General features: G+C 35.1%; 1 protein-coding gene across 1 annotated transcript in view; it reads right to left on the bottom strand.

The window, feature by feature from the left end:
* The window catches only part of LOC111159044 (aspartyl-tRNA synthetase), a 67,154-nt gene that overhangs the window by 6,455 nt on the left and 45,943 nt on the right, over positions 1 to 14,756 (bottom strand). The window contains exons 6-12 of the mRNA XM_022521452.1: positions 12,532 to 12,612; positions 11,479 to 11,538; positions 9,626 to 9,737; positions 8,419 to 8,553; positions 5,834 to 5,981; positions 1,955 to 2,101; positions 727 to 769 (exon numbers count right to left, since the gene is read on the bottom strand). Of these exons, the coding sequence (XP_022377160.1) occupies positions 727 to 769; positions 1,955 to 2,101; positions 5,834 to 5,981; positions 8,419 to 8,553; positions 9,626 to 9,737; positions 11,479 to 11,538; positions 12,532 to 12,612 (726 nt within the window). The remainder of the gene's footprint in view (positions 1 to 726; positions 770 to 1,954; positions 2,102 to 5,833; positions 5,982 to 8,418; positions 8,554 to 9,625; positions 9,738 to 11,478; positions 11,539 to 12,531; positions 12,613 to 14,756) is intronic.

Genomic DNA, 14,756 nt, shown 5'->3' with positions numbered 1-14,756 from the left:
AATTTTAAGTGCAGCCAGCAGGAGGAGCTCAAGGACTGTTTTCATTTACACATGTCTTCTTTAATTTCCTGGAAGACCACACTAAATTCAACTTTTATATTCTCTGGAGTTTTAGAAAATGAGACAGGAAATGAGACAGCTTTAAAAAAGAGGGCAAAAAGAAACTCATTCACCTTCAAGTCTCATGAGTTATCAGGGGGTACTCAGGGAAGGCCATTTCTAAATAATTTCAAATCATCTTGAGATTGTTTCTGACTAATCTGACAGTCTGATACAGATACCACTTTTATTTTTTATTTATGTTTTTAAAAGATTTTATTTATTTTTGATAGAGAGACAGCGAAAGAGGGAACACAAGCAAGCGGAGTGGGAGAGCAGTAGCAGTCTCACCTCTGAGCAGGGAGCCTGATGTCGGGCTGGATCCCAGGACCCTGGGAAGATGACCAGAGCCAAAGGCAGATGCCTAAGGACTGAGACATCCAGGCGCCACCAGGTATCACTTCTAGAGGGACTTCAGTACAACTCAGTGCAAAAAAAAGATACTGAGCTAATCAAACTGACTGAGCAAAGCCTGTCTAAATATTTTTTATTTTTCCAAGAATTGAAAAAAAAAAGTCTTCCCTGCGGTTTTTTATTCAGGAAGACTGTTCCTACTGCAACTGTTCTTTAGTACCAGAATATGTTTCAGATTTAGGAAAAGAAATCCAGCATGAACAAGAGTCCTACCTTTTCCTTTACCAAACGACCCAACAGTTTTTCATTTGGAGTACTGAAAAATAAAAACAAAACCCCTCATGAAATTAGGTGTTTGAAGATCAAATAGCAACTTAAGTTTTAAGTGAATAAGGCCCCTCTCATTTGAGGTTCTCAAAGGATAAAAATTTGGCCAATACATTGTTGTCTATCCTCCTTTTATAAAAGGCAAGTACAGTGACAACATTTAGGAGGTACTGCTCAAAAACACTTAAATAAAATAAACAGATGTAGCAATTCATAGATTCAGAAATAACATGGATGATATAATTTCCTACAGTTATATAAAAAGTTCACTATAGCAAATAGGCTATTTTGGCCATTAAGTAGCTCTACTTCAAGATGGTCTCTCCTTTTGTTACTATTTATCAAAGGTTTATAAAATAAAAATCAGTATTTCCAAGTCTTTAAAATGTAATAGTGTTTTTATAGCTGAGAGGCTGTTACTTATCTTCTATCTTAGGTAAGAACAACTGCTAAAATACTTAAGAAAATACTGCTCAGCTTAAAATAATTATAGAATGTATAGTTTTCCTTAAAAATGTAATCTAACAATGAAGGAGATGCTTAAAAAGAGCCTTAAGAAAGACAATAACCACTCCTTTCAATCCTATTTCCATACAAATTATTGCAAGTACTTAAATATTTTAAAATGTTAAACATTTTAAGAACCTTGGAGAAAAATATAAGTACCGTAGATAGTAGTTTATTAAACCACATAGTTTATTCAAAATTATAAGCTATTTTTATGATCTGAATTTAGATAACATAATACTATATAACAAAGAATAGATATTTTTATAACTTTGGAGACATTAATTTTATGCCCCAATCCTGTGTGGGAATGGATTAAGACTGCTTTCTACCCTCTCAAACACCACTGATTTAGAAAGAGAAGTAACATATTAGATGATAAAAATCACAGGCCAAAGTCCCTATATATTCTTTAGAGTGTTACAGATATGGGGGTGTGATAGGGTAAAAAATGGTGTTTATAGACAAAACTATCAAAGCTCAGGCAAACCACATTAAACATAGTGTTTTATTTCAGACCACACATTAAACAAAACAGCATCATGCACCAAAGTTAATAAAACTGAAGCTTATCATCTGGGTGGAAAAAAAATCATCATTCATTAATATACTCATTCATTCATACCTTAAACCCAATCACTAAAGTTAAAAAATCACAAAGTCAAACCTCAGATCTTCTTCATCTCCCATTTCGATTCCAGCTTCCCTAAGCATAGCCAATGCTTCACAGTACTCGAGTCTTAAAGTTGGTTCCAAAAATTTGAATGGTTCACATGGAAATTGTTTATTCACTGTCTGAATTTCAGTTTGAAACCTATTTGTACAATGATAGAGTTAAAAAAAGAAGGGTCGTGTTTTCCCCACAAGGGGTCACTGTGGCAATATATAAACATAATTTTTAAGAAAAATTTTACTAATACAAGTGAAGTAATGAGCAGATAGCTTTATTCTTCTACAAGTTGATATCCTTTTTTTTCAAACAAAGAAATAACATTTTTAACACTTCATAGGAATCACTGTATTCCTGTGCAATGATGAGGAAAGGGCAATCTGAGTAGCTTCAGGAGTGGCAGCAGCTCCATGATCAACCAAGTGCCTTTTTCAGCTGAGCCACTCAGCCCCACAGACCCTCCTAGGTGTCTGGGGAACCCATTCTCTAATGGGGCTGACATGGACCCAAGAGTCTACTTCACATTCTATTAGTTCTATGTGTTCCCTTGATAACAATTTTGAAATTCAGAAGTAACTCAAAAGGAAATGCTTTTATTTTATTTAATATTTATTTAAGTTTTTAGAGGGAGGAGGAGCAGAGGGAAAGAGAGAAGGAGGATCTTGGAGCAAGCTCCGTGCTCACTGCCAAGCCCGATACAGGGCTCAACCTCACAACCCTGAGATCATGACCAGACCCAAAATCAAGAGCTGGATGCTTAACCAACTGAGCAACCCAGGCGCCCCTAAAAGAAATGCTTTTAAAGAGAGTTGTTTTGTGTAAAATCAGCCTCAATACAAAAATCCCCTTAGAGACTTTCAGGCTCTTCTGTAGTAGTAGAAACAGCTAAGAAAAAATATCTGGTAGGTATTGAGTATCTATCCATGTCACATAAAATCATTCTTTGAAACAGTATATACACTAGGAAAAAGTGTTATCAAGAAATTATTTACATTAGAAATGAAATTTAAATACTCAAAGTATTTAACACATTTCTTAGTCTCCTCTTGTTTTGTCACCACAGTGTCATTAAAGTATTAAAAACTTTGTAACTCCTATCAGCTAACACTGTTAGTAATATAAAATACCCATTTGAAGAAGTATTAAAAAAAACTTTTTAATTCTTTAACACTTGTTATCCTCAATGTAGACCGAATTAATGAATATGTTTTCTCTTCCCCCATTCCCATTATATTCTTTTTTTTTAATTTTTAATTTTTATTTATTTATTTGACAGAGAGAGAGATCACAAGTAGACAGAGAGGCAGGCAGAGAGAAGGGAGAAGCAGGCCCCCTGCTGAGCAGAGAGCCCTATGTGGGGCTCGATCCCAGGACCCTGAGATCATGACCTGAGCTGAAGGCAGAGGCTTAACCACTGAGCCACCCAGGCGCCCCTCCCATTATATTCTAAGTCTGTGAGTGCCAATCTCCCATTTGAATAACTACTATAGTACAGTGTCTAGCCTTCAAACAGCAGGCACAAGACACATGTTTACTATATTGAATTGTGGAAGATTATTTTTTTAGTAAGATTTAAAAAGAATTATTTTTGCCACTTATGGATGAAATGATAGCTGGGATTTGCTTCAAAATAACAGAAATGTGTAAACAAAATTGGCCACGAGTTAACAATGGTTGAAAGTGGGTGAGGAGTACCTGGGGTTCATTAGGCTAGTCTCTTTTTGTATGTCTTGAAATTTTACTTAATTAATAGAATTGAAAAGGTATGTTTATATTCCATGAAAACAGTAGAAATTAAAACATTATCATTTCCTGCTTAGTCTTAAACACTTTCATGGGAGCAATAAAGCTTAGCCATTGGTTTATTCAAATCTTGATGTAAGAAGCGTTAAGAAGATCCCAATAACTGATTTCTAAATTGCCTTTCTTTGCTTTGGATATTCATCTAATCATGTCTGTCAGTATTTTAAAATACACTTGTCTATTATTCTTCTATGAGAGATAAGTACTAAGGATAAACTTCAGAGGTATCATGACACATGCCAGATAACCCAACTTACAACTGAGAGAAACTTAAAATTCCTAAATGACTTACAGAATTTAAAAAGAAGGTTTTTGGGGCACCTGGGTGGCACAGTAGGTTAGGCCTCTGCCGTCAGCTCAGGTCATGATCTCAGGGTCCTGGGATCCAGCCCCACATCAGGCTCTCTGCTTGGCAGGGAGTCTGCTTCCCGCCCCCCCCCATCCTGCCTCTCTGCCTACTTGTGATCTCTCTGTCAAAAAAAAAAAAACTTAAAAAAAAAAAAAAAAAAAAAAAAGAAGGCTTTTATTTCTAGGTTGCCACCTTAAATCTACTTGAAAAAGTCCAGTGATGATGGTGTTTGAATCTCTAATTTGTAAACAAAGATTTGATTAATCCCAAGGGTCCAATTAATGCTTGATCTGTTATTACAGATCTGTTATTACAAAAACCGAATTAGAAATTTCATATCCCAATATTATAGAGAGTAGATATCAATACACAAAATAAATGGGCTTCAGAAACTTTTTTGAATTATAAATGTGAAAAGAAAATGAGAAAAGCTCTGCTCCTTCACTGTAGTTTCAAAGGGTATTTTATTTTATAAGGAAACATTAGTTGTTCTATAGACAATCTGAATGAAAGTTGCTTAAAATAAATGGTATTGAAATGTTTCAGAGAACAAAAGTTTAAAAAAAAGGCTATCTACAATTAGCTAGTCATCAATGTACCAATGCAATGCAGAGAATGCTTGGAAAATATCAGTCCTTATGCTATAAGATCTTTGTAAGATCAAAGATTAATTTCTGTGTCCTTGAAATTACTCATTAGACTTGCAATGGAGTAAATAAGATTCAAAGTATTTCTGAACTCTTTTTAAATATCAATGAAGCATATCCAAATACATCAATAATTTAAGAGTTAAATCAGTGGTCTTTAAATAAAAATTTCAAATATAGCCCTCTGTCAGTTATCAAAGTGCTAGACAAATCTACTACAGCTTACTTAATATTTAAGTACTGTCTCAAGTATGGAGAAAGGAAAAAAGACTCTCTTGATCCTACTTAACTTATCATCCATTTTCTTTTCCTATTTTCTCTGTGTTAAACATCATCACAAGTAAACAACTTTCAATGACCTTGAAGGGAGAAACTATTTGCCAGTTTAGAGGTTGTACCTAATGTGAACATTTTGCATAATTCAATTTTCTGAACATCCTGAACATGTCTAATAATTTTCTGCAAAATTCTTATCACCACATTATTACCACTACCAGTTTTTTTTTTTTTTTTAAGATTTTATTTATTTATTTGTCAGAGAGAGAGAGGGAGAGAGAACGAACACAGGCAGACAGAGTGGCAGGCAGAGGCAGAGGGAGAAGCAGGCTCCCCACAGAACAAGGAGCCCAATGCAGGACTCGATCCCAGGACGCTGGGATCATGACCTGAGCCGAAGGCAGCGGCTTAACCAACTGAGCCACCCAGGCGTCCCACCACTACCAGTTTAATAATAAACTGCTATAAAAGTAACATAGGCTCTATTTCTTTCAGACATTCAGAATATAACATAAAGGAAAAAAATATAGTTAGGTTGGTTCACAATCTGGTAAACTTCCCCACCAAAATAAGGTTAACTAGCTGAAGTCCCAACTGACTTGGATCCAGAAGTACTATTTTTGGTGTTCATTTTTTCACTAATTAACTATTGATCATCTAAGTGGCAAGTCCTCTATCCCGTACATATATGTATGTTCAATATAAACTTAGTTTTACATGTTTCAATTCAAGAATTATTTTGAAGAACCCAAACTGATTAGACATTAAGTCCATCTAGGGATATATATTATTTGTTTTTACCTTTTTTGGAGTCCTTTGAATATTTGTACTAGGGTGTCAGCAATTTCTTCCACAACTTCATGGTAATGGTAATTAAAAGCCATTTCAATGTCCAAACCAACAAATTCAGTTAGATGTCTGTGGGTATTTGAGTCTTCAGCTCTGAATACTGTAACATTATTAAAAGAAATAAATAGTAAATGGTGTTTTAAAGTTTTGGAAAAATTGGGACTTAAGTACAAAATTTTATTTACTAGTACTCAAATGGTATTATTTTCTTTATTATAGGGATTCTTGAAAGACTTGATAAACCATATATTTCAGCATTTTCTTGGACAGCAAGCTCATTGCCAACTCCTACAGTCACACAGTTAAAGCTGTAACAAATGTATATTAATAAGTAAGGCTTTAAACAATCCTAAGGGAATGCAAGATCCTGAAGTGTCTTCTCAATAATTAAAAATAGGTTCAATATAGTGAGTTCTTCTCAATTTTATTAAAACTTAAGCTAAATGAAATCTGTACCAGTGAAGTAACATTATATATTCCAGCCATTACCTCTGTCCAGCTCTTACTGTCCTTACTGCACTTTCCACTTTTTCCAGTCTTCCTGACTCTAGCTCTGCTCCATCTTTCACATCACTTTAAGATCAAGATTCCTACAACACATCCTTGCTCAGTAATTAACTAATTAACTACTGATCATCAGTGGTTCCCAAATGGCACTGCAACAGAATATAAAATGACAAAAAATCTAAAGCTTTTATGCTTTCATATTTAATCTTACCCTTTATTTTCCATTTCTTCTTAACACTATGTAGTCTTACTTTTATTTTCTCCCATGATCTTCACTTATTCTGCTTCTGCTGACTGGAGTGCCATTTTTTTGTAGTGTGTATCTCCTACTCTGTTCTTAAACCCACTTCAGTTTGCGTTTATGGTAACTCTAGCAAATTCCATCTTCTCCCTCTTTTTACACTATCTATACTACATAATTAACACCAATCTGCTGATTGTACAGCACAATCTGATTATTTGCTGTGACAATCAGTTGATTATTACTTACAACTGCTATATATATGCATGTCTTATTCTGTCTTGGGAGAAGGGACAATGTTTATTACCTTGTCACTCAAAACATGGTCTACAAATTGGCAGCATACCTGAGAGCTTGTGAGAACTGCAGAATCTCAAGCCTCCCTTCAGACCTACTGGTCAGAATCTGCATTTTAACAAGATCCTCAAGTGATTCATGCACACATTAACATTTGAGAAGTGCTGGTTGATTTTTCTTTTTGTACATGTTATCTAGCACAAGGCTATGTATGCAGTAGGCATTCAACAAATTAGTTAATAAATTCAGAAAATTAACACAATTAATGCTCTCGCCAGTTTCTCTAACAGCAGGCATTTAATTCTTTTTCAGCTACAAAAAGCTTACATATATAAAATAACTTGGTAAGTTTTACAGAATGAAGCAAAGCTTGTTTTTGCTTATAGTCAGCTTCATTAAAGAATTTACCACATGATTATGTGTCCATGCTTAACTTTTAATTTCTAATGGACTTTAGCATAGTCTCAATACCAAGAACAGTACAAACAGTAATAGTAAAACAAAACAGCTTTAAAATAAAATTAGAAGCAAAGTACACAGAGGTACATTTGTAAACTTTTAAGAGTAGTAAGGGGCTATCAAGGACAACAAAATACATCATTTGTAAGATTGCAACTACTTGTTCTTTCCTGTTCATGGAGAGTTAAAAGGCAAGTCCAAACAGGAGCTAATTCTGTTTTTTTTTTTGTTTTTTTTTTTTTAAGATTTTATTTATTTGACAGACAGATCACAAGCAGGCAGAAAGTTGGGTGGTGGCGGGGGTGGGGGGAAGCAGGTTCCCCGCTGAGCAGAGAGCCCGATGCAGGACTCGATCCCAGAACCCTGATATCATGACCTGAGCTGAAGGCAGAGGCTTTAACCCACTGAGCCACCCAGGTGCCCCAGCTAATTCTGTTCTAATTATACTGAAATAATAATAAATAATATACTCAGGTATATTTCAGAGGGTATTCATATTCAAAGCATGTATTTTTAAAAAATGAGTTATTCCCAGGGTGCCTGGGTGGCTCAGTGGGTTAAGCCTCTGCCTTCGGCTCAGGTCATGATCCCAGGGTCCTAGGATCGAGCCCCGCATTGGGCTCCCTGCTCAGCGGGGAGCCTGCTTCCTCCTCTCTCTATGCCTGCCTCTCTGCCTACTTGTGATCTCTCTGTCCAATAAATAAATAAAATCTTTAAAAAAAAAATGAGTTATTCCCAAGGTAAACATTTTCTTCAGCAATCTTCTGTAGGAATATAAAATGCTTATGAATCTATCCACATAAATGATATTCAACTACTTCTTAACGACTGAGCATACAATTTTTTAATTTTTAATTTAGGAAATGTCTACCCAACCACATTGTCATTTTTACCTAAAAGTCAAGTGTTTATGCAGCCAATATATGAAAGGATTTAAGCTTCCAGAATGTGTGAATGTAAAATGTGTTCTTAAAACCATAACTATGGTACAATCAATAAAATTCCGAGAAAATCATAACCACCAAAACCTTACCTGGTCCAATACAGAAAACCTTCTCAAAATCAGCACAAATACACATTTGCTTGTATAGCTGTGGGGACTGGGCCAGATATGCATTGTTTTTAAAATATGACACAGTAAATACATTGGCTCCTCCTTCACTGGCAGCTGAAATGTAAACATTTATGCTATTATAACCAACTGCAAGTTTATCAATGCAAATTTCTAATAAAAACAGTTCATACTTTTAAGTATTTCATGTAAAAAATTTTTTTTCAGAGAAACCACAGTCTATATATGCCTTATACCTGACTCTAAACCGTTTATATTTAGGACAGATTTACTTCTTTGGCTGTACCTTCACTTTACATCATCAGATATACACACACCTTTTCTGCATCAATTTCGAATCTATTAAAGCTACTTTGGAGTTGTAAACATTTTTTTCAAAAAGGAAATGATATTCTTATTGCTCTTTGCAATGTTCAATTCTTGATTTATAATTAAATGCCATTTGTAACACATTTTTTAGTGTTATTTAAGCAACTCCAAAAAGGATAAAATGATTAAAATAAGGTTCTCATATAAGAATGAGAATTAATGAGATTTTCCCACTTGTAGTAGTTAGTAATATTACAATGCAGTATATACAAAACAAAATTGCAATACCAATTTAGAAAGAAACCTATATGATGAAAGTAGTTTGTGGTGCAACTTACATAATAATAATCTTGCTTCATGTGTTACTGCCTTATTTTATAATCACTATCACATAATGACTTCTGAAACAAGGAGATGCTGTATTATTGATGTCAGTGATATGTGCTGCACAGTCTTCCAAATAAAAAGTCTCATGGATAAACCTTAAGGGACAGTTGGGATTCTTAAATTAAAAAAAAAATTAATGAGGAAATTGAGAGGCAGTGCAGGGGGCTGTGTGGGGGTAGGGAAGGAAAAAATGAAACAAGATGGGATCGGGAGGGAGACAAACCATAAGAGACTCTTAATCTCACAAAACAGAGGGTTGCTGGGGGGTTGGGGGTAAGATAGGGTGGTCTGGGTTATGGGCACTGGGGAGGGTATGTGCTATGGTGAGTGCTGTGAAATGTGTAAGCCTGATGATACACAGACCTGTACCCCTGGGGTAAATAATACATTATATGTTAATTAAAAAATATTAAACAATTTGGGAGAAAGCAAATTTATTTTTAAAAATTAAGAGAAATGTCTTAAAGCATACCTGAGATAATTTTAGGAGTTTGGATTTCCACAAAACCCTTGTTAATTAAAGTTTCACGGAAAAGATGGCAGATGCCAGACTGGAGACGGAAGACTGCCTGACTTGTTGATGTCTAAAAGAGAATAATAAAATCTAATGAAATCAATTTGACACATTAACTGAGATGGAGTATTTTCTAATCAGGCCACCTGCCTGGAAGGTTCACAGAGAAAACAGTTCATTATATGAAAGAAAAGTTAGGTTATATGACAATTAGTATAAGGATATATCTTGGAATTTTTCCTATTATAGGAGAATGGCAATTTTGCTCTTTAAAATCTCTGACATCTCCAACTCGACTTTGCTGAGCCTATAAAAGATTAGAGAGTAGTTTAGATATAAATTAAGATGCTTAAAAAAGATTTTAAGTACACAACAGTTTCCAAAATGTACAAAGCAGGGGTTAAAAATGTGAATGCTTAGGGGTACCTGAGGGCTCAGCCTATTAAGTGTCAGACTCTTGATTTCCACTCTGGTCATGATCTCAGCATCATGAGATCAAACCCTGCATCATGCTCCCAGCTCAGTGCTCGGCGGAGAGTCTGCTTGACATTCTTTCCCTCTCCCTTTGTCACCCCCTCCCCCAGCTTGTGTGTATGTGTGTGCGTGTGAGCTCTCTCCCTCTCTCTCAATAAATAAATACATATCAAATAAAATGTGAACACTTACAAGGGTCAGACAAATAACATAAATGGAATGATACTTGCTGGGTGGTGCAGGGAGGGCATAGCAGAGGACATAATGCCCCATCTAGAGTGCTAGCTAATGTTGCCATGCCACAGTATTGCCAATTCACCTGCAACTTTTTAAGAAAAGCCATCTAGATTCAATGGGTAAATCCCCACTTTTCAACAGTGGCAATGAATTTAAATTTAAAAAAAAAAAAAAAAAAAAAGATGCCAAAGAAAAATACATTGGTACCAAACTCTACAGGCACAACCAATAACTTGTGTGAATAAACAGCATGGACAAAAAGAGTATGGTGTCTATCTACTGTGGCCAAAATTATGAAAACTCTGAGGTTTCTAGGCAGTATCAAGAGGACTTTTGATTATTGTTATAGCTCTTCCTATAGACTATAGATTAAAATAGAAAAGGAAAAGGGACAAAAAAGCAAATAATCAGGGGTGACATATGAGTGTATAAAAAAGGTAGATGCATACGATTGCAGAAAAGTTGAAAAGAACTTTTAAGGTGACAAAGGATTTAAGCTTTAGGTAGAGTATTTAAGGAGGAAGATGTGGTCAAACATTAAGAAAGAAAGATGACATTGGTTTTACTACAATGATGAAACCACTGAACTCTTTCACTTGCAACCAAACCAGAAAGGAAACAGAAGACCTATGAGATTACTAAGCAAATCACCAGGGCCAACTACCTCTTTATTATTAATTTTGTGCTCAGATCAAATTCAAAGGATTGAGGCATTAATTACTAATTTCCACCTGGTCCGCATTCTAAAATGTGCATATAATTTCTTTCATAATTTTATAGTGATATTAATGGTTGTGTTTTTAATTACTAACTTGTCTAAAACAGGTATCACCTGGCAGTAAGCCCACTTATTAGCTTCATGTTCCTTTGTCATTTTAAAATAAAGCAGGTCAATATCCTGTGAATTATTACTTGACTATCCTTGTTGCCTGCAATTATATTTAGGGGAAAGGTCAGTCAGAAAGGTAAATTGTTTCTTGTATTGTCACACGTACAGGCAACTGTCAATTAGTTCTATAAGTCTGAGAGAGGTGTGGTATTATTCCTACCCACCTTGATTTCGGCAAAGTCATGTCACTTAATAAATAAATGAGGCATACCCTAAGATCAATGACTCTGTTGTCTAATCTTGTATCCTGATTAACAGTAGCTCTTCCTTCCTAAAAAAAGATGAAAAAACAGATTTTACTAATTTTAAGAACACAAACACAGTTTTAAGAAGCCATGTTTACTTTTAAGTGAGAAGAGGTGTGCTAATGTGGTTAGTATTATACCCCCAAATTAGGGATCCAAGAAATAAGAAGTAGGGCTACAGAGAAACTATTGTTAAAAGAGAGATAGAAAAAAGAGAAATGCAAATGAACAGAAGTTAATGCTCTCTTTCTCTCTCCCACCCCACCAAAGCCTTGCCTCATTACTGGAACATCAGAAGAATTTAACCACTTGTACCTTCATTGATTCCTGGATTTTACCTGCTAGTTAAAGACTGAAGGAACAGATAAAAGCTGACAGAGTAGTGATTCTCAAAGTATGTTCTGGGCACCACTGAAGGTCCCAAAGACACTTTCAGGGAGTCCATGAGGTCAAACCTATTTTTCACAATGACAGATTTCATTCTGTATTGAGTGTTCCCAAGGCTTCGTGATGTGTGCTATCACAATAGAATGAACGCAGAGGCAGGTACAAGGCCTAATTGTTGTCTACTGAGGCAGATATTACAAAGATCTGTAGATATGTAAGACAATGTCACTCTTGACACTAAACTATTTTTTGAAAAATATTTTTCATAAAAAAATATTTTTCAAAAATGTGATTTTTATCATTCATATATGATTAATATATATAAACATATCTATATTACTATTACTTGTATTAATATATACTAAAAATTTCCTATTTTAATTTCTAATATTATAAATATTGATAATGATATATAAAAACAAAAGTTTATGGGGAAGTTATTTTTAAGAGTGTAAAGGGATCCTAAGAACAAAAAGTTTGAGAATTGTTGATAGAAGAGTAAATTTAGATAAAAAATGAAGCTCAAATCACTTCACAGGTATGCTTCCTACAAAAGTAGGACATCGGGTTTTCAATGATCTATAAATTAAACATACAGAGGAAGCAAAATATTTCAAAAATGTAGTTTTAACCTCTTCTCCTTCCACCTCAGGCCGAACAGCATCATCCAGCTGCAGGGGCAGGCGGGGTTCAGCCAAACTGATCACATAAATCTGAAAGTGAGAGATTACCAAAAATATCATGAAGCACACAAAACCTGTTATCTTTTACTTAAAAAAAATCTAAAGCTGACATAAATATGAAGCTATGTTTGCATATATCTTAACTGAAACTACCTACTAAAATCAAACAAAGATGTACACGTTTTTTCACTTATAAAATGGGAATCATAATATTTTTTGCCAACCTTCCTAGGTTGTTGGAAGTCGAATGAGAGAACATATATACAAATACTTTGTAAACTCTAAAGTGCATACCAGTGTGACAAATAAGTACTAACTGGGGCCAAGAGGTCTGAGCTTAAGGCCTTGCTTTGTCATGTAAAAGCTGTTGTTAGGCGAATCATTTAATCTCAGAGTTTCAATATTCTATTCTGTAAAAGAAGGTCTGAGGTAAGAATCAAATGGAGTAATGAATATGAAAACACTCTGCTCTTTTGAAGGGGCCACTAAACAAATGTATTATTATCACTGTTTACAGCATTTGGCCATTTCTACTGCTAGGACCGAAGTCAGCTCAACTCTGCTGTCTGTCAAATTCCTTTTCTCATTCTTTTTCCAAATATCCCGTCCTTTCCACCTTTCATCAAACATGTTATATCTCATTTCCTGCTGCTCTCCTGGTTTGGAGCTTCCACAGAACGTATCCCTCTATGCTGTTAAAATACCTTTTTATTTGTTAAATTCACTCACATTAATTGCACATTTTAGAGCTAAAACACAGGTCATAAAAAATGAGCTAGGGTTTTTGGCTACTCTTAAAAACAGGTTACCTTATTAGTTACTCCCAACTATGCCTGGAAAACCTGTTAAAGCACGAAAGGGAAACAGACCTAATTTAGTTAATTCAGGAAAGGAAATGATATTCTTCCAGTTGGTAGACCACATTTAGCATTCAGCTCAGACTCTTTAAGAAAGTGTCAGAAGGATACTCCCGTCCTCCTTATAATAAAATAGTTTGTCACCATCTTCTATTCTCAAGTATAGTGTTTCCCTTTGATGAGTTAATAGAAACTTGATTTCCAATGCATAACTGTAGACTGGAACAGCTATCTCTGCTATTTTTATAACTAGCAGACGTTCACTTCATTAGGTTGTAAGCACCCTAACTTCATGCAGTGTTGGCTCAAAGTATGTACTCAGTAACGCTGGCTGAATAAACAAGTAACTATAAGTGCCAGTGCTTACTGTAAGACTCTTTTTAAGATATACTACTTCATATTTGTGAGATACTTTATAGTTATTTCCATTAAGGCAAAATTTGTAAGTTCTTTAGGCTTTATATTTATCATCTGCATTTATTAAGTTTGTATTGAATGCTAGATAATTAGATTATTTCAGAAGTACGCTTACTTGCTTTACTCACTAAAATTTTATTTAAGTATTGAAAAAGACATGTTACTTGGAAGATAGGGGTTGTTTTACTTGGTCAGCATACCCTTATGTTGGTTTGCCTTTACTAGGTTACACACTTCTTGATGTTGTTGGTTTGAAATGAAGCTTACTCAAAGAAAAAAAAGTAACTTGGCAAGTTAGGTCAGTAAAAAACACAAGATTTTCTAAGTCTTGAAGAGTTCCCATGACAATTCCAATTAAATATAACCTTACTCTCGGGCGCCTGGGTGGCTCAGTGGGTTAAGCTGCTGCCTTCGGCTCAGGTTGTGATCTCAGGGTCCTGGGATCGAGTCCCGCATCGGGCTCTCTGCTCAGCGGGGAGCCTGCTTCCCCCTCTCTCTCTGCCTGCCTCTCTCTCTACTTGTGATCTCTGTCTGTCAAATAAATAAAATCTTAAAAAATATATATATATACAACCTTACTCTCAGATGAATGTGTATGAGACTAACTTTCTGCATCTGTTAATCTGCCTGACTGCTCTATCTTATATATGCTCACACACAAGCAAATACACATACAGGGATGAGGGCAGGAAGTGTGTACTCCTTAAAAAAAATTTAATGATGTATCTGTAGTCACAAACTAGGCCGGATCTGAGAACTGCAGGCTCAAAACTGCAGGGTTATTTCAAAAGTACTAAATATGTGTAAGTTCACTTACAGTATTTTAAAAGTCAATGATAAGGAGCACTTACAGTTTTTATGTCTGAGAAGAAAATAGATGTGGGATAAATCTTATATGAA

Source organism: Enhydra lutris, unplaced genomic scaffold (genome assembly GCF_002288905.1).
Source record: "Enhydra lutris kenyoni isolate GAN:26980312 unplaced genomic scaffold, ASM228890v2 scaffoldscaffold1, whole genome shotgun sequence".
NCBI lineage: Eukaryota > Metazoa > Chordata > Mammalia > Carnivora > Mustelidae > Enhydra > Enhydra lutris.
The sequence above is the reverse complement of the archived record's forward strand: the minus strand, read 5'-3'. Positions and strand labels throughout refer to the sequence as shown.